At 45.3% G+C, this 20,855-nt stretch overlaps 1 protein-coding gene and 1 non-coding gene across 2 annotated transcripts; both read right to left on the reverse strand.

Annotated features, from left to right (window-relative positions):
* Window positions 1-218: 218 nt before the first annotated feature.
* Window positions 219-291, reverse strand: TRNAA-AGC. Its single transcript has one exon. It is a non-coding gene; the product is annotated as a tRNA-Ala (tRNA).
* A 3,457-nt stretch (window positions 292-3,748) lies between these two features.
* Window positions 3,749-7,910, reverse strand: LOC124673890 (histone deacetylase 6-like). Its single transcript, XM_047209938.1, has 6 exons — window positions 7,368-7,910; window positions 5,747-6,187; window positions 5,490-5,632; window positions 4,574-4,664; window positions 4,353-4,487; window positions 3,749-4,067 (listed from the first exon to the last, which is right to left on the reverse strand). Exons 1-6 carry the CDS (start codon window positions 7,908-7,910, stop codon window positions 4,044-4,046), a joined length of 1,377 nt encoding a protein of 458 aa, XP_047065894.1. The 3' UTR covers window positions 3,749-4,043.
* Between the last annotated feature and the right edge of the window lie 12,945 nt (window positions 7,911-20,855).

The following is a 20,855-nucleotide window of genomic DNA, read 5'->3' on the forward strand; positions in this document are numbered from 1 at the left end:
TTATACTCTCAGTGATGTGTATGTCTATCGCGAGCGCAACTAGACGGCATGTATACTACAGTAGTAGTACAGTATTGGTTTGTTCGAAGGGATTGCTAGCCAATTTCGGTCAACTGAATTTGTCAATCAATTTTCGACGCCGCTCACATGCTAAGACGATGATCATGGCTACTCCATCAAAAAAAAACCAGATTAAGGTTTAAAAAGAAGAACCAATATGGAGATGCGGGGTATCGATCCCCGTACCTCTCGCATGCTAAGCGAGCGCTCTACCATCTGAGCTACATCCCCGTTTTGATAAAGAGTTTTGTGTCTTTATATATATTTTATTTAGTTTTGCATTTTCTCGTAGAGCTCCCCCGTGGCGCCGGCTGTGTGCAGCAGTGCCAGCCTTGAGCCAGCGAAAACTCAGGCAAGCTTGAACGGAAAAAAACAACGTCATAGAAAGTAGCAACAACGTCATAGAAATAAGCAATAATACGTTTCGTTTGCATAAGCTGCAGGCCTGCAGCAGTAGCAGCAAACAGCAACCACGTTTCAATCAGGAATAAACATTGAAATTTTGTCGAGACAAGCAAAAGCAAGTGCTTGGGTTAAACCATCACTACAGGAGCCAGTGATTCAAGAGGACAATGCATGGAAGAAATAGTTGCGACAATGTTAGGGCATGTTTCAGTTCTAATTCCTGCATACGAAGAAGCTTGCGTGAGTGCAGCTTTCGCGCTTGCAGATCTTACGCGGTATGAAGAACTTTCATGGTTTTAACCTTTGCCCAAAAAAAAATACTCCAACGTTTTGTGGCTCACAGTCAGTCACGCCAAAAGGCTACACCTCCAATTCTGAAAGTCCATCTTTCATACGAAGCCACATATTTTACATTTTATATAAAGGAAAAGATCAAACCTATCTACTGGCAGCTGCATCGAGAGCGTTGGGGTAAACATAGAAAATACAAAATCATTCATTATTTAGTGCTAACTATTGCTTATTTGTAGACCCTCAAAAACTAAATATTATTTCTAGAGGATGACCCTGCTGTCATACAGAGGATACAAGCGACAGAATCTCCGTCCTCTTTTGGGAGGCCTCACAGGGAGATAAAGTCGGCCCTCTTTGCATTAATCCCGAAGTGACCAAGAAAGTGTTGTACGGTTCCAGATGCAGGGACGAAGATAGAAATTTTTGGCACTAAGGTCATCTATATTTTCTCTCTTTTCCATTAGGATCATGCTCTATAAATTAATACAAGTTAACAATAATTAGTGAAGGTTTTGCTAGTATTCGTTGTGATCAGCTCACACCATTCCCTTATAAGGGAGCTCCGTCCCTGGCGAGAGGCGTCGATGGAGCAACATTGAATCACCGACATGCATAACGGAAGTCTTGAGCCCGCTTGCCCTTTCGAAGTATGTCCACATGTGGATCCAACTTCCTTACATGCAGCTCACGGTGGAGCTAGGCAAGTTAGTTTGGCGATTGTATCATGATCCGGGAACTGTAAGTAGAACTAATTGGCACCCTGCAAGGGTGACGTTCTTCATCTAGCATGCCTATCGACAGATGTTGGAATGGGAGTGTTGCGACCAGTCAGTGGACACGATAGTGCACATTCTTACTGGTTTCCCTTTCTCAAAGATTATCTAGTATGAGTTATTGTGGTGAATCTGATCCAATTCTAGGCCTCCCATTGTTGAGGACAACTTCATAGACTGGTGGTCATCGGGGCTACGACTGTACGACCCTACCCGTCCCTCTGCAAGGGCACCTCGTCAGTGAGCACGGCATGTTGGGTTTGAAAGTAAAGGAATGTGGCCGACTTTGCCAGCTACTCTCGTAATCTTGTTTGTTTGGGTTGAGTTGTGAAGTTGTGTTCATCCAATCTTGAACTTGTGCATAAACCCTCTTTTCTGTCAATGCATCGAGACATGTAATGCTTCTTTTTACGTTTTCATGAAAAAAAACTTAGCGATACATAGATGACCCCGTTGACACTTAGTTTTAGCTTCTCCCTTGTCTACTGGCTAGGCCCCCTTGTGCTCATGGACGATATGTCAATATCGGCGAAATGCAACTCGGTTTGTATAATTTTTTTCAGTTCTCTTCTTTTCTTCCTTAATGGTCTCCATTGCTTCCTTCATCGCTCTTTTTGCACCATGTTCTTCTCTAGCTTCTCTTTAACCTTCCTCATTTCTTATTGGCTTTCTTATTTTCATCGGTTGTCAAGTTCAAATAGTATGACCATTTTCCTTCCCGGCAATATCTAAGCTCGCCTTTCAGACCCGTCATACCAAATCCATACGTAAATTCCCAGATATTTCACAAACCAAATAAAATCTGCAAGTTTTTGCAACAAAAAAAAGGCCCAATCAAGCAACCCTAGAAAACTGTAGGTCGTCGGATTCAGAGGTGTTGTTCCCGACGGCATTGAGGAGCTTGTTATCTTGTTCGTGTCTCACAAGACCAGGGCGAGCTCAGGGGAAGGCCAGGCAACGTCGGGACGGATCGAGAAAACAGTGGACAAGGTAGCGGCAGAGGAGGCGCAGCGGGAGGATGGGTAGTTGTAGGGTCTCAAGTGGACGAGCGGTTGCGGTGGGGAGGCATGGCCATGGAAGATGCCTGGCCAATCTCTAGGTGACTCTAATGGCGATAACAGATCCATCCTCGCCTCCCCGGGAACTCCTCTCCAGCCAGATTAAGGTCGAATGAGGGGTGGCACGGGTGTGTAACATCGGTCGCAAGGGGAGGGCCACAACCGAAAGACATCGACCGCATAGGCCAACGCCAATGAGGGTAAGAGCATGTCTACCAGCCTGTAAAAGTGCAAACCGAAAAACTCGAATTCAGTCTTCCAAAAACGTGTTTACGGGTCGCAAAACGGCTGGCGCAGAACAGATCCCGTAAACTAAATTTGAAAAACGAAATATTCGGAAAGTTATCATTTTCTTCACAAGAACTGTCTGCGTCGCCGTCTAGGTACGTCTCCCCGCGCGGCCGCCACCCGCGCCCCTAGCCGCAGCCGTGAGATTGGAGGTCAGGCGAGGACGGTCGCGCACAGAGAAGAGCCGAGCGCGAGAAGCCAAAGGTTCGGGCGGCCGGATTGATGCGGCCGGACGTGGCCGTGATTGACTAGTTGCCCGCACGCATGTTGCTTTTGCCCCGCGCATGCTCGCCTGCCACCGTGTCGCGCTCCTGCCAGCCACCGCGTCGCGCCATGGCCTGCCGTGTCCGCCCGCCACACGCTCCGCTTGCAGCCGCGAGCTTAGCCGTGGTCGCATAATTTTAGCAAAGCAGCCAGGAATCAGCGGTTGTACGGACGGTGGCGCTGGAGGAGCGGTGAGAAGGTCGAGTTTGAAGTTTTTTAGGCCGAGCAGCGAGTCCAGCCTCTGTTATGCGCCATTTTCGACCTGAACTCGTAAATCGGCCGGAAAAATACAGTTCTAGCGTGATTTAAATACGGTTTCAGCATGATTTACAGGCTTTGTTAGAGACGCTCTAAGCAGGGCTGAAACTGCCAGGCAGCTTGAAAATGTGAGGAGGTGAGTTTTGCTGAGTGCCAATTTTTAGGGAGGCATGGATATAAGGGTTCTAGTGGAGATGCTCTAAGACCTCGACTAAATATCTACAATGCTTCAACTTGATTTGCGCAGTAAGCCTAGGAAATTTCGTGTTTGACACTAGGATGCGGATTTTGTGTGTTCCGTCTTTCTCCCAGGCACATGATTCCAGCATAACACGGCATCAGGCATGCTTGGCCAAGAAAAAAGAAGAGTTAAGCTATCCCCGAGCAGAGTACAGATTCAACAAGTTGGGGGAATCAAAATCCACACGAACGCAGAAACATTTCCAGCATAAGCAATTCTCCTGAACCGCACATTCGAGGATAGACGCGAAAATGTTGGAGTACCCAAAACATTCGCTGTTTTACAAAATGGTCAGGGGGGCTCAGACATATCAGTACATCTTCAAACACTTCCCCGCTCTTCAGCAATCAGCATGCATGTAGAAAACCAGGGGTTCAGAGAAACAGTAACTCAGGGGCCATTCTACAAATCATCATTCGATTCATCCTGCACCAACATCATTGAACATTAGACACCATAATTTTCTGGAGAGAACACTAATCAGACATGTAAATTTGCCAAGGTAAAAGCTACATATTGGACAATCCATATTCATGAAGCTCACACTTTTCATCAAGTTGGAAATTGGTACTCGAAATAGTTGAGAGTTTTCACATCATTGAAAGACAAGAGTCGCTGCTAGTATAGATAGTATCACCTAGAAATTCAGAAAACCTAGATATATCGTAGGCAAGATGAATGGCATAAATGCTTAGGAGCAGAAGGGCAAACCTTCACGATAGATTTGGCAGTTAACTCGTTAGTCTTGCTTTTCATGCTCTCGGGATCTTCTGTGTCAGAATCATAAGCTCCTCCGCTCCATAATCTGCTGCGCTGAGCTGGTCTCTTGTCCATATCCTCCTCCATCTGCATAATGAGATTACCAAATGCACACGTATGACAAAGCAAGAAAGTGAATCAAAAGCTGGAAATAACAATGGAAAGAGAAGAACCTCTTCTGGGCCTTCAGGATCTGATGGTCTGTCATGGAATTGAACACTTGGAACATGTTCTAATTTTGATAGATGCTCCAATATCATGTTCCTGCAGATCCCAATATAATAATTAACAGTGCCATGTAGAAGGGTTATCCTCTACATCTATTAAACGTGCACAACAAGCAGTGAGCTAATGTAATCCAAGAAGTGCAAGATGCTGAAATCTGGTTATCAATTGTACAAGATTCAGAATCAGAATTGCAAGAATACAGGAACAAACAAAGGGGAAAAAAAGATACCAAATTGTACATGGAAGAAAGAAAAATATTCAAAAATCTGAGAACTCAACCATTTGATAGCAAAGGTGAATTGAGTGTGCGGCTGAACAATTTTTAGAAGAAGAGCACACGGAATACTGAAAATAGTGGTAGCCTGATGGAACAAACTGGGTAACTACCATCATGAGGATGAACGGATAGCACGGTGTAGGGATCGGAGTACAACATAGGTTAGACAGGACGAATAAGGGAGACACAGGATTGATTAAATTCTTACGGTTCAACTAATAATTGATACATATGTTATCCCTTGTATAGGACTTACTTGACCCTAAGTAATAATCCAAATTCCAGAGGATGTGGATGTTATTTCTAACTCTAATCATATATTTTTCCTACTCCCTCCGTTCCAAATTAGGTCACGCATCAAAATGAGTAAACCTAAACACTAAAACGCGTCTAGATACATGTGTATCTAGACCAAATCTGACCAAAGCTGCATCAATTAATTTGGAACGGACGCAGTATTTAAATGGCTCTCCTGCCTATCTATAAAATATTCCATACATATCTGAATAAGCATAATCGTATATTCATACAAATAACACCAGCCAAAGAATGTGATAACACATTAACAGAAACAGTTCGCTTACTTTATATTCTCCAAGTCATTTTTCTTATTCAGATCTTCCACAGTTCTTGGTTCAATGTGAAGATTATAGTCAGGGCCAAAGTACTCATAGTAGTCATTATAAGGCAACTTGTTATCAGGTTCGACGCCAACAGCAACTGCAGTCTGCATTACAAAAAATAAAAAATCAATCAGTTCTGCTGGCAACATAAGAGAGAGAGAGAGAGAGAGAGAGAGAGAGAGAGAGAGAGAGAGAGAGAGAGAGAGAGAGAGAGAAACCTCATAGCACCAGCAGCGAGCAACATTTCTGATGGTGTAACCTCCACCCCCCAAAAGCATCATAGGAACATTGAATGACCTAAGGAAACGAAGGCAGTCTGCATGGCCTTTTACAGACAGATTGAAGCAACCTAACCTATCTCCAGCCAAAGAGTCAGCGCCACATTGGAGAACAACTACCTCTGGCTGATAAACCTCCATTACTCTCTTAATGATGCATTGGAACAAATCACGGAAGGTGGCATCATCAATGCCATCACACAGGGGGACATTTACAGCATAATGTTTCCCTTCACCTGCTCCAATATCAGTTATATGTCCTGTTCCAGGAAAGAAGTCCCCATACTTGTGGAAAGAAACAGTCATGACTCGGTTCGTAGTGAAGAAGGCCTCCTCCACACCATCTCCGTGGTGGACATCAATGTCTACGTATAGCACACGCTGGAACAGAACAAAAAATGTTAGCCATAAGAAATTAGATAATCATCATAGAACTCTAATGTAGTGGAAACCCTATTTGATAGCATCACAGCTGTGCAGTTGTGCTTTCGAAAGCCTAAGGAAAATGCTGGCATAGTAACAAATCCTCCAACTTGACAGTAAATATGCATGATAATGCTTGAGGATACATGCATTCTGCTTTTTTGAACATGAGAAAAACTAACTGTTTATAGTTAATAAAAGTAAAAGGGTCAAATATTTCACCAGGCAGCATTTTCAAGACAGATACAAGTAGTAAGGTAGATATCAGTCAGCAAAATGGAAAGATATAGTACAGTGATGCAGCAAACTGGACAAATACAATACAGTGGTGGAGCAATTTGCATCAAAGCTCCATAAGTAGCTAACAGCTGATTCCAAGAGTCTAAATTCATAAATCCTCATCGTGTACCAAGACATTTGTCTGATGACGAAGATGAGTAACAGATAGATCTTGCCACCAGAAACATACAATATTTCACGCATATATGCACCTACTAAATCAATCTAAAAACATTAATTCACAGTAAGAAAAGGTTGTGCTAGCCAATTGAACACTGGAACAAGGGGTGTGTTTGGTTGATGCCTAGACTAGCCCTACCAAATGTTGGCTTGCGTCTTTTGGCCAAAGAATCTCCCAACCTCATATGGCCCTATTTGGCAAGAATATGTGAGAAAAGGGTAGACACCCATTGGCAACCAAATTTTTGGCAACAAATCATACAATGACCAAAATTTGATAGGCAGCCAATATTTTGGTATGGCTACTTTGGGAAACTGCAAGGAAGACGGATGCATAGCTTTGCATCTCCCATTCCTGATGATTTCAAAGCCATACACCGTTACACACAGGCACCCTAGTCCCTAATCATTCATTTGACAGTAGTAAATATACTGTCAATCGGAAGCACACACGAAAAATCAACAGATTTATTTTGTCCCTCTAACATTCACACCCTACAATCAGGCACCAAAGCATAATCCCGACCCCAATTCCCCCAAACAATCATATACATTGCATATGCATCTGAATCTAAACCCTAATAAATTCGTAGTCCATCTCCTCCAAGCATATCAATTGTGAAGGCACATACATACGGCTAATAATTCGCCTCATCACGAGAATAAGAAGAAAATGTACCCTGTGGAACTTCAAAAGCTCGAGGATGGCGAGGACGATGTCGTTGACATAGCAGAACCCAGATGCCTCGCTCTTCTTGGCGTGGTGGAGGCCGCCGGCCCAGTTGACGGTGATGTCGGCGTCGCCACGGTTGAGCTTGACGGCGGCGCCGATGCTGCCGCCGGCGGAGGCCTGGCAGAAGGGGAAGAGGCCGTCGAAGACGGGGCAGTCCTCCCCGACGTTGAAGCGCTTGACGGTGCTGGGGGCGAGGATGTTGGGGTTGCCGGTGGCGGAGGCGAGGAAGGAGACGTAATCCTCGGAGTGGAAGCGGCCGATGTCGGCTTTGGAGGCGGGGAAGGGGCGGGAGAGCTCGAGTAGGCGGTGCAGGCCGTAGTGGACGACTAGCGAGTGCGCCATGCGGATGCGGTGCGGCTTCATCGGGTGGCCCTGCCCGTAGTAGTAGTCGCCAATCGTGGGCTCGTAGAAGTAGCTCACGCGACGGCGGCGGCCGTCGTCGCCACCCGCCGGAGACGGCAGCGACGCTCCCTCGCCGGAAGCCGCCATTTCGGGGGATTTTTTTTCTCTCTTTTTTCCTTTGGGGGTTTAGACCTGAGAATGGGAACAGAGGGGGCTACAGCGAGCCGAAAACCTATGTACACACCTTGCGGCTTCCGGCCGCGCAACCCCTGTGGCATCTGGGATTCTGGGCCTTGGCCCAGTTTTCCTTTCGCCGTCAGTTCAGCTTTCACTTTTGGACCGGGGGTTCCTCTACCCCACGGGCCGCCGCATCGTGGGCCACGGCCTACCCTGCATCCCTTCCTTTTCTTCCCCTCTTTTTCTTCCTTCTTCTTGGTCGACAACGGGACGATGGATCGCACTATCTCCTCTCTCGGGTGGTCCCCATGTCGCTTCTTTCGGCCGCAACAGCATGTGACCGCCACCCGCGTCGCCTTGGCGCCCCGCCCTCCTCAAATCTCTGCCTCTAACGGTCCTTCGTTGTCCCCGACCATCCCTCTAACCCCTGCCGCCACCCCTTCTTCTTCGGCGTCGGCGATCCCCCACCCTAACCCTAAGTTCGATCGCCAGCAAGACCCACCCGCACCCCACCCACCCTAAACCCTAAGTTTTTTTTGCCTCGGCTTCGTCGGTGATGCTGCGGTCAGCGAGGTCATGGCCTCACCTCCATTAGGGCACCACAGACAACCGCGCCAGCTCCATCGGCAGCGAGGTCTTCGTCCGATGCACGTATTCTTCCTCTTGATGTCGTCGATAATGGTGGGTCGGCCCACAAGCCACCCACCATCTAGCGTGGCGGCGCTACGCGATCTAGTGGAACTTCTTCTTGGCTTCTAAGATGGCTTCACCCATAAGCTACCCACCCACCCCCACCCCCTCAGCTTCTCCCAAAATCCCATCTCCTGAACTTGTTTAAAGTTTTTAATTAGTCTACCAATACTATTTTAGAAGTTTACACGAATTTGAGAGATAGGCTTCTTAAAAAACCTGAGAGATGGTAGCTTCTAGAGAAGGCCTTCTAGAAGCCAAAAATAAGCAGGCCCTAGACGGCTGGCCTTTTATCGAGGAAAAAATGTTATCGGCTCCACAGATTGTACCCTGGCAACTTAGGGAGTGTTTGATTCCACACAATCTTTTTGTGCATCTGGGGAACTTGGCTCTATGAAAAATGTGTGTAAATGAAACCTTTAATTCAACGTTGTGCATCTTGTTCGGTTGCCATCAATTCTTTTTTTTCAGGCATCATAGCAAAAGAAAAGTCACAGCTTATTGGTTGGCCACCATTTGTGTTTCGTCTAATCGACCGTCATTTGGTTACGAGCCGTTTTCCTGACACGTAACCTCGTATCCCATGTGGTGAGCTTACCTAGCAAAGAAACATTGCCTACAAGGTGTTTTACGCAACATCAATTTAGGCGACGGTTAATATATAACACATATTCAGCGGGACTAACATAGTTATAGCATTGTTCGGTAGATGGGAGCTAGGCGCTGCCACCTGGATGGATCAAGCACAGCACACAAACATAGGATTTTTACCCAAGTTCAGGGCGCAACATGTGAAATCCCTGGGTCATGCATGTCTGATCTCCTTAGCTCGAGCAATGTACAGAGGATTGATGTCTACGTTCCCCCTCCTTTCCTGTAGACAGTGTTGGGCCTCCAAGTGCAGAGGTTTGTAGAACAGCAGCAAGTTTTCCCTTAAGTGGATCACCCAAGGTTTATCGAACTCAGGGAGGAAGAGGTCAAAGATATCCCTCTCATGCAACCCTGCAACCACAAAGCAAGAAGTCTCTTGTGTCCCCAACACACCTAATAGGTGCACTAGTTCGGCGAAGAGATAGTGAAATACGGGTGGTATGAATATATATGAGCAGTAGCAACTGTGCCGAGAAAATAGCTTGCTGGCGTGTAGTTGATGGTGGTAGTATTGCAGCGGTAGTAACACAGTAGAAACGAGTAAACAAGCGAGTAGTAACGCAGTAGTATTTAGGAACAAGGCCTAGGGATTACACTTTCACTAGTGGACACTCTCAACATTGATCACATAACGGAATAGATAAATGCATACTCTACACTTTTGTTGGATGATGAACACATTGCGTAGGATTACACGAACCCTCAATGCCGGAGTTAACAAGCTCCACAATAATGCTCATGTTTAAGTAACCTTAAATGTAAGATAGATCAAAACGACTAAACCAAGTACTAGCATAGCATGCACACTTGTCACCTTCATGCATATGTAGGAGGAATAGATCACATCAATATTATCATAGCAATAGTTAACTTCGCAATCTACAAGAGATCATGATCATAGCATAAACCAAGTACTAACACGGTGCACGCACTTGTCACCTTTGCACACATGCGGGAGGAATAAAACTACTTTAATAACACATCACTAGAGTAGCACATAGATAAATTGTGATACAAACACATTGCAATCATCAAGAGATATAAATAAGCACTTCACTACGCTCTTCAACGAGTGAATAAGTACTTCGTGAAATATAGCCTAAGAGACCCACACGGTGCACACACTCGTCACCTTTACACACGTGGGACAAGGAGTCTCCGGAGATCACATAAGTAAAACTCACTTGACTAGCATAATGACATCTAGATTACAAGCATCATCATATGAATCTCAATCATGTATGGCAGCTCATGAGATTATTGTATTGAAGTACATAGGAGAGAGATGAACCACATAGCTACCGGTACAGCCCCGAGCCTCGATGGAGAACTACTCCCTCCTCATGGGAGCGAGCAGCGGTGATGAAGATGGCGGTGGAGATGGCAGCGGTGTCGATGGAGAAGCCTTCCGGGGCACTTCCCCGCTCCGGCAGGGTGCCGGAACAGAGACTCCTGTCCCCCAGATCTTGGCTTCGCGATGGCGGCGGCTGCTGGAACTTTTCTCGTATCGTGGCTTTCTCCGTAAGGGTTTTCGATGCAGGGGCTTTAAATAGGCGAAGAGGCGGCGCAGGAGGGTCAACGAGGCGACGACACCATAGGGTGGCGCGGCCGAGGCCCGGGCCGCGCCACCATGTCATCTGGGCCCACCGGGGCCCCCCTGCGCGGCTCTCGGGTGTTCCGGATGCTTCCGGGCAAAATAGGAACCCGGGCGTTGATTTCGTCCGATTCCGAGAATATTTCGTTACTAGGATTTCTGAAACCAAAAACAGCAGAAAACGAGAACTGGCACTTCGGCATCTTGTTAATAGGTTAGTTCCAGAAAATGCATAAATATGACATATAATGTGCATAAAACATGTAGGTATCATCAATAAAGTAGCATGGAACATAAGAAATTATCGATACGTTGGAGACGTATCAGCATCCCCAAGCTTAGTTCTCGCTCGTCCCGAGCAGGTAAAACGATAACAAAGATAATTTCTTAAGTGACATGCCATCATAACCTTGATCATACTATTGTAAGCATATGAGATGAATGCAGCGATCAAAACAATGGTAATGACATGAGTAAACAACTGAATCATAAAGCAATGACTTTTCATGAATAGCACTTTCAAGACAGGCATCAATAAGTCTTGCATAAAAGTTAACTCATAAAGCAATAATTCAAAGTAAAGGTGTTGAAACAACACAAAGGAAGATTAAGTTTCAGCGGTTGCTTTCAACTTATAACATGTATATCTCATGGATATTGTCAACATAAAGTAATATAACAAGTGCAATATGCAAGTATGTAGGAATCAATGCACAATTCACACAAGTGTTTGCTTCTTAAGGTGGAAGAGATAGGTAAACTGACTCAACAATAAAAGTAAAAGAATGGTCCTTCAAAGAGGAAAGCATCGATTGCTGTATTTGTGCTAGAGCTTTTATTTTGAAAACATATAGAGAGCATAAAAGTAAAGTTTTGAGAGGTGTTTGTTGTTGTCAACGAATGGTAGTGGGCACTCTAACCACCTCATCAACCAGACTTTCAAGAGCGGCTCCCATGAAGGACGTTATCTCTACCAAGCAAGGTAGATCATCCCTCTTCTCTTTTGTTTACACATGTACTTTAGTTTAGTTTTTCTTTATTTATGGATGACACTCCTCCCAACCTTTTGCTTACACAAGCCATGGCTAACCGAATCCTCGGGTGCCTTCCATCATTCACATACCATGGAGGAGTGTCTATTTGCAAAATTAAGTTGCTTATCGATGAATCAGAGCAAAACATGTGAAGAGAATTATTAATGCAAGTTAATTAATTGAGGCTGGGAACCTCATTGCCAGCTCTTTTTGCAAAATTATTGGATAAGCGGATGAAGCCACTAGTCCATTGTGAAAGTCCGTCGAAGTAAATGACAAGATTGAAAGATAAAACACCACATACTTCCTCATGAGCTATAAAACATTGACACAAATAAGAGGTAATAACTTTTGAATTGTTTAAAGATAGCACTCAAGCAATTTACTTTGGAATGGCGGAGAAATACCATGTAGTAGGTAGGTATGGTGGACACAAATGGCATGAATATTGGCTCAAGTATTTGGATGCATGAGAAGTATTCCCTCTCGATACAAGGTTTAGGCTAGCAAGGTTATTTGAAGCAAACTCAAGTATGAAATGGTGCAGCAAGACTCACATATAAACATATTGTAAGCATTATAAGACTTTACATCGTCTTCCTTGTTGTTCAAAACTCAATACTAGATATTATCTAGACCTTAGAGAGACCAATTATGCAAACCAAATTTTAGCAGGCTCTATGTATTTCTTCATTAATTGGTGCAAAGTATATGATGCAAGAGCTTAAACATGAGCACAACAATTGCCAAGTATCACATTATCCAAGACATTTTACCAATTACTACATGTAGCATTTTCCAATTCCAACCATATAACAATTTAACGAAGAAGAAACTTCGCCATGAATATTATGAGCTAAGAACACATGTGTTAATACGAACCAGCGGAGCGTGTCTCTCTCCCACACAAGGATGAACTTATTCAGAGAACTAAAATAACAAAACAAAAACAAAAATAAAAGCACACGGACGCTCCAAGTAAAGTACATAAGATGTGACCGAATAAAAATATAGTTTCACTAGAAGAAACCCGATAAGTTGTCGATGAAGAAGGGGATGCCTTGGGCATCCCCAAGCTTAGATGCTTGAGTCTTCTTAAAATATGCAGGGATGAACCACCGGGGCATCCCCAAGCTTAGACCTTTCACTCTTCTCGATCACATTATATCACCCTCTTCTATTGACCCTTGAAAACTTCCTTCACAACAAACTTCAAGCAAACTCATTAGAGGGTTAGTGCATAATCAAAATTCACATGTTCAGAGGTGACACAATCATTCTTAACACTTCTGGACATTGCACAAAGCTTCTGAAAGTTAATGGAACAAAGAAACTCATTCAACTTAACAAAAGCGGCAATGCGAAATAAAAGGCAGAATCTGTCAAAAACAGAACAGTCCGTAAAGACGAATTTAAAGATGGCACCAGACTTGCTCAAATGGAAAAACTCAAAACTAATGAAAGTTGCGTACATATCTGAGGATCACGCTCGTAAATTGGCAGATTTTTCGAATTTTCTACAGAGAACTGTGCCCAGATTCGTGACAGACAGCAATGCTGTTTCTGCGCAGCGATCCCAAATATAACATCAACTTTGACATAGAAACTTTACTTGGCACAAAAACATGATAAGGAGAGGTTGCTACAGTAGTAACCAACTTCCAAGACTCAACAAAACAAAAATTGCTGTAGTAAAATAAACACATGGGTTATCTCCCAAGAAGTTCTTTCTTTATAGCCATTAAGATGGGCTCAGCAGTTTTAATGATGCACTCGCAAGAAATAGTATTTGAAGCAAAAGAGAGCATCAAGAGGCAAATTCAAAACACATTTAAGTCTAACATGCTTCCTATGCATAGGAATCTTGTAAATAAACAAGTTCATGAAGAGCAAAGTAACAAGCATAGGAAGATAAAACAAGTGTAGCTTCAAAAATTTCAGCACATAGAGAGGTGTTTTAGTAACATGAAAATTTTTACAACCATATTTTCCTCTCTCATAATAACTTTCAGTAGCATCATGAGCAAACTCAACAATATAACTATCACATAAAGCATTCTTATCATGAGTCTCATGCATAAAATAATTACTACTCCCAACATAAGCATAATCAATTTTATTAGTTGTAGTGGGAGCAAATTCAACAAAGTAGCTATCAAATATAGGAGGTATATTGTAATCATAATCAAATTTATCCTCCATAACAGGTGGTAACAAAAGACTACTATCATTATAATCATCATAAATAGGAGGCAAAGTATCATCAAAGTAAATTTTCTCCTCAATGCTTGGGGGACTAAAAATATCATGCTCATCAAAGCCAGCTTCCCCAAGCTTAGAATTTTCCATAGCATTAGCAACAATGGTGTTCAAAGCATTCATAGTAATAACATTCCCATTAGCATGCATATAAAGTTCCATGGGTTTCTTAATTCTTTCTTCAAACACATCATGTCCTAATTCAAGATAAAGTTCATAAAGATCTCTCATATTTTTGTTGTTTTCCATTATGCCTAACTAGTGTAAACAAGAAACCAAATGTCGCAATTGCAGAGTCTAAAGGAAATAGCTTCGAGTACTTACAACGGCGCCGGAAAATAGCTTAGTAGCCGAGGTCCGGAGTGTGAGTACCTTTTACCTTTCCTCCCCGGCAACGGCGCCAGAAAAGTGCTTGATGTCTACGTTCCCCCTCCTTTCCTGTAGACAGTGTTGGGCCTCCAAGTGCGGAGGTTTGTAGAACAGCAGCAAGTTTTCCCTTAAGTGGATCACCCAAGGTTTATCGAACTCAGGGAGGAAGAGGTCAAAGATATCCCTCTCATGCAACCCTGCAACCACAAAGCAAGAAGTCTCTTGTGTCCCCAACACACCTAATAGGTGCACTAGTTCGGCGAAGAGATAGTGAAATACAGGTGGTATGAATATATATGAGCAGTAGCAACTGTGCCAGAAAATAGCTTGCTGGCGTGTAGTTGATGGTGGTAGTATTGCAGCAGTAGTAACACAGTAAAACAGTAAACAAGCAGTAGTAACGCAGTAGTATTTAGGAACAAGGCCTAGGGATTACACTTTCACTAGTGGACACTCTCAACATTGATCACATAACAGAATAGATAAATGCATACTCTACACTTTTGTTGGATGATGAACACATTGCGTAGGATTACACGAACCCTCAATGCCGGAGTTAACAAGCTCCACAATAATGCTCATGTTTAAGTAACCTTAAATGTAAGATAGATCAAAACGACTAAACCAAGTACTAGCATAGCATGCACACTGTCACCTTCATGCATATGTAGGAGGAATAGATCACATCAATATTATCATAGCAATAGTTAACTTCGCAATCTACAAGAGATCATGATCATAGCATAAACCAAGTACTAACACGGTGCACGCACTGTCACCTTTGCACACATGCAGGAGGAATAAAACTACTTTAATAACACATCACTAGAGTAGCACATAGATAAATTGTGATACAAACACATTGCAATCATCAAGAGATATAAATAAGCACTTCACTACGCTCTTCAACGAGTGAATAAGTACTTCGTGAAATATAGCCTAAGAGACCCACACGGTGCACACACTCGTCACCTTTACACACGTGGGACAAGGAGTCTCCGGAGATCACATAAGTAAAACTCACTTGACTAGCATAATGACATCTAGATTACAAGCATCATCATATGAATCTCAATCATGTATGGCAGCTCATGAGATTATTGTATTGAAGTACATAGGAGAGAGATGAACCACATAGCTACCGGTACAGCCCCGAGCCTCGATGGAGAACTACTCCCTCCTCATGGGAGCAGCAGCGGTGATGAAGATGGCGGTGGAGATGGCAGCGGTGTCGATGGAGAAGCCTTCCGGGGGCACTTCCCCGCTCCGGCAGGGTGCCGGAACAGAGACTCCTGTCCCCCAGATCTTGGCTTCGCGATGGCGGCGGCTCTGGAACTTTTCTCGTATCGTGGCTTTCTCCGTAAGGGTTTTCGATGCAGGGGCTTTAAATAGGCGAAGAGGCGGCGCAGGAGGGTCAACGAGGCGACGACACCATAGGGTGGCGCGGCCAGGGCCTGGGCCGCGCCACCATGTCATCTGGGCCCACCAGGGCCCCCCTCTGGCGGCTCTCGGGTGTTCTGGATGCTTCCGGGCAAAATAGGAACCTGGGCGTTGATTTCGTCCAATTCCGAGAATATTTCGTTACTAGGATTTCTAAACCAAAAACAGCGAGAAAACGGAACCGGCACTTCGGCATCTTGTTAATAGGTTAGTTCCAGAAAATGCATAAATATGACATATAATGTGCATAAAACATGTAGGTATCATCAATAAAGTAGCATGGAACATAAGAAATTATCGATACGTTGGAGACGTATCAAGGATCTAAGGGCATCTCCTACCGGGCGACCCAAACGGACGCGCTGGGCCGTCCGTTTGGGTCGCACGCTGCGCCCAACGCGCGGACGCACCGCAAAATCGAAAAAAAAAACAAAAACAAAATGAAAATGAAAATTTAAATTATATTTGATTAAACATATGCCCTATTTTGGGCAAAATTTGTACATACCCCTATTTTGGGCAAATAACTAACAAAAGAAGCCCTATATGGGCTTTAAATTTAAAAACCCTAAGCTAGGGTTTGGTCGCCGCGGTGGCCGCCGGTGCGCCGCCTAGGCCGTGTGGGCGTCGTCGGCGTCGACGACGTCCCCGGGTGGCGAGGCACTGTTGTGGCTCGACCGCGCCGGGGACTCCGGCCACGGAGACCACAGGGCCTCCTCCCAGGCCGAGTGGGGGTCCGGAGCCACCCGAGGTAGCGGCGGCGCACGGAGCAGCGCCTCCTCCCTGAGGCGCTGCTCCCTCTCCTGCCAGGCGCGGCGCCTGGCCTTCTGGCGCCGCTCCTCCTCCGCGCGGCGCCTAGACTCCTGCCGCCGCTGCTCCTCCGCGCGGTGCCTGGCCTCCTCCCGCCGCGCCGCTTCCTCCTCCTCCCGTCGCGCCTGGCGGGCCTAGGCGCACAGCTCCTAGGCCTCGGCTTCCTCCACCGCCTGCCGGGCCGCTTCCTCCATCTGGGAGGTTCGAATGGCCGCCTGGAGGTGCGGCCATTTCTCGTCCTCCTCTGCCGCCGAGATGAGCAGCGCGGCGCGGTAGTCGGGGTCCTCCGACGATGACTCGGGCTTGGGCTCGAGCAGCAGCGGCGGCGGTTGCGGCAATGCCGCGCCGCCGCGGTTCCCGCCGGCTCGCAGCGCCGGCGGCGGACGCCGGCTGCTGCTCGCCTCGTCGTCGTTGGCTCCAGGAGCGAAGACTCGCTTCGGGGCCATGGCGGCGGTTTCGCTACGGGAGTGGAGTGGGGATTGGAGTGGAGGGCCAGATCCCCTCCAGTGCCCATTTAATAGGCTTCCGGGTCACCGATAGGTGGTCCCAAGGGAGCCGAGGCGACAAGCGCCCGGACGCGAGCGGACTCCGCGTGCCATCCGCGGCCACGCAAACCTAGCCCAGATTTGGGCCGGGTTTGCGTCGTTCCGGACGCCGCGGCCGTCCGTTTTTACGGTGCTTCCCCGCGTTGGGCCGGGATTTTATCCGCCTCGACCCATCCGTACGCGCGGGCGCGGGATGGGTCGCCCGGTTGGAGATGCCCTAAGACGCCCCCTTCCTTCTCCTCTTTTACAGCTTTTTTCTCCTCCTTCCCCCAAGCCTAACCTTATATAGAGCGTCGGATCCTCCTTTAATATCTCAAGGGGACTCTACAGGTGAGGCGTGCATGGCGAACACGTGGTGGAAGAACCAACGGTAGCGCGCTTGGTAGAACCGGCTTGCGGTCGGGGCAGCGCGACAGCCCTTGATAAACGCCATCAATCCGTCCTCTCGCCCACCACTAGGCTATGACTGGCGGAGTGTGTTGTCCTCCCCGATCAGTAAAAGATCTTCCAGGAAGACTACACCAAGAGTCGAGCAGTGCTTCTTGGGGAGAGTTTGTCCCCAGCTCCCGGGAGCGCATCGTCCGACAGCCAAGGGGTGTTGTCGTCCCACTTCCTACATCTCAGCTATGACAGACGAAGCCCTACTCCACCATTTTCGTCGGGTTGTTATCCTTTGTACGCAGCAGTAGCGCCTCCCGGGATGCACCTGTCCGTGGTGCGGCTCACAAAGGAGTTCATGATAGACATGGCCTCGGCAAGCGTGCAGCTGGTCTTCTCGGGCTTCTTCGCCGCCCGTCTTCTACTTAGCTTCCCCGGTCTCCAGGTCCGGCCTCCACCCCTTCGTCTGGCGCCGTGGAAACCCCGATTTCCACGACGTCGACAAGAGGGGCTAGTACATCCCATCTCGTAAAATATACACGCTTGGAATCACTTTTCATCAAACATATCTACTCCCAAAATATACATCATCATCATGGTGTTCATCAACACCACAACAAGCACCCCATGCCGAGGCTCCTCCAAGGTAATACTTTCTCAGGAAGGAAGTAAACCGACTCATCATGCTCTCGGGGCTAATTGAAATCAATAGATTAGTTAGTTAGTTCTTGTTCACGTGCTAGTTTACGACCTAGTGAATGAACCGAAAGAAGTGCTACATTGTCCAACTTAATGTGGGCAAAGTAGACATCATCCTCTATCATGTAGCGCACATCCTCAATCTTTTGAGCTTGTGGACATGAACCCACCTTGCTCTCCAATCATCGGATGGTTGTAGATCATCAAGGGGCCAACTTCACGCCCACAAAACTTGAGAACGGCCTCTGCAATAGGGTTAAGTTCCTTTAGTCTAAATCCCTTATTCATTGGGACCGCATTTTTTATGAACTTACACATACTTTTTAGGATGAAGCTGGATAGAGAAGTTATCCATGTCATGATGTTGTTCTTCTGAATTGAGCGGTACCTATCAGGCATCGACATATATCGCGATTTATCCTTGTCCTACATCAGAAATTGAAGTGTCGTGGTACAAAAACAATGTTAACCAATCATCTTCTACCATTCTAGAGAGCTATGTGAATAAGAACAATGGGAGATTGTGAAGCTTGCTAGCTGCCCTTCATTGCATGATGACATGCATAAACGCAAAACTGGTATAAGGAGCAGAATTAAACATTATAGAACACCATTCTCGTACCAACCATTGCGTTTATACATGGACTGCACAATAAATAAGATCAGACGACGCATCCAACACATGTTCAAAATATTGTTCTACCTCTTCCCCAAGCTATATAATGAAACTAGACTTGCTAATTAAATCAACTATATATAAGGCCATCAGATCTAAGCTAACAAATCTATACTAGCAGATCTAAGCAACCAAGCCTAATAGATCTCAGCTACCGTTTGTAAGATTCATTATTACTCACAACGAACTAACTCTTGAACGAGGAAAGCAACATGTCGGCAAAGTGGCCAAAGATGACCCACGGCGGTGAAGCTCCACCAGCCGGAGAACATGGCCTCGCTTACCTGCTCATCGGTTAAGAAACTTTCCTGGACTAAGAGCTCGAACGAGGGAAATGGTGGCGCGGGTTTTGGCGGTAAGGTGGAGTGGTGTAAATAGCCGACGCGATTCGACGGGAGGTGACCATATTCTTCCCGCGAGATTCTCGCGGATGCATGCATGCGAGCTCCCGCCATCCCTCCCTCGCACGAGCTCGGCGCAAAAAATTTCCAGCAGGCGCGAGAATAGTTTTGCTCGCTAGAGCGGCCGAATCGAGTGTGCCTCCTCATACAAGCTCTAGGTTGCTTTAAGATGCGTGCGATGCAAGGAATTTTTTTCGCGTGGGCAACCAAACAAAAAAATTCTTCTTCCTAGATGCGAGAAATTACTTCGCGAAGAACCAAACACGCATAGTTAAAAGCATGTAAATGTGACCAGGAAAAGCATGTCGAAATGTTCATGAGTAAGTAAGGATGATTGGACTATTTGTACATCTTTAGAAGTACAGTTTTTTGCAGATGGAGTGAGTATGTTCAAAAAAAAATCAAGTGGTTCAAAAGAAAATATTCTTTTTAGATACAAAAAGTTTTACCAATTCAAGGAAATGTTCATGAGGGTTTTGAATGTTCACGGGTTTGAAAAAATAACGGGGTTCAAACATACATTCACGGACTCGAATGAGTTAAAAAAAAATCACAAGGGTTTAAAAGGTATCCATGGCTTCCGAAAAGTGATCGTGTACGTGTCTCAGACAAGGTTCATACTTTTGAAAACAAATGTTGATGTTTTTAAATAATAATTATTTTTAAACAAAACAAATAACATAACATAAAATAAAATAAAATAAATAACTAGTATTTTAATAATAATTTTGGAAAAGTAAAAAATGGAAAATAAAAAAGGATAAAAAGAAAAACTCTTAATAACTAAAATAAAAAAAGGGAAAGTACATAGCGTCACGAGTACGGCGGCGCACCCATATCACGGCGCTATGGTCGGTGTATAGGAGCGAAAGGGAAAGTACATAGCATCACGAGTACGACGGCGCGCCCATATCGCGGCGCTATGGTCGGTGTATAGGAGCACTGTACAATGAGGGGAGGAGGTGCAAAAATCCGTTATAATTGGGCCTAGGGTTTGAGAACCCACTAAGACAACATATCATCATTTATCAAAAAACCAACGGTAGGAATAGTACGTTGTACTCCCACTAATCCATAATAAGTGTTGGTTGTTTACTTTAAATTGAAGGTAATTTGAACTAAAATTTGGCGTAATAATTATGGATCCTAGGGAGTAACAAGAACACTAGTAAAATTCCATTGACATGAACGGTCAAGGTAGACTCACATATGGGGTTCTCTTGCAAATTTCCGTTGAACCACAATTATCAATTACTCTCTCGTTCTGAAATACTATACATTCTAGGTTTAAAATTTATTCTAAAATACTCTACATTCTAACTTTTAGTCAACAACAACAGTGAAAACGAAGTGGTTTTTCTTGCTACTT

The sequence above is a fragment of the Lolium rigidum genome, chromosome 7 (genome assembly GCF_022539505.1).
Source record: "Lolium rigidum isolate FL_2022 chromosome 7, APGP_CSIRO_Lrig_0.1, whole genome shotgun sequence".
Taxonomy (NCBI): domain Eukaryota; kingdom Viridiplantae; phylum Streptophyta; class Magnoliopsida; order Poales; family Poaceae; genus Lolium; species Lolium rigidum.

Excerpts from the sequence above, each read along its gene's own strand:
- LOC124673890 (XM_047209938.1), bottom strand. The coding sequence starts at position 7,910 with ATGGCGGCTTCCGGCGAGGGAGCGTCGCTGCCGTCTCCGGCGGGTGGC. Across the intron at positions 6,188-7,367 it reads AGCTTTTGAAGTTCCACAGG|CGTGTGCTATACGTAGACAT; the intron begins GTACATTTTCTT and ends GTTCTGTTCCAG. Across the intron at positions 5,633-5,746 it reads CTCGCTGCTGGTGCTATGAG|ACTGCAGTTGCTGTTGGCGT; the intron begins GTTTCTCTCTCT and ends TTTGTAATGCAG.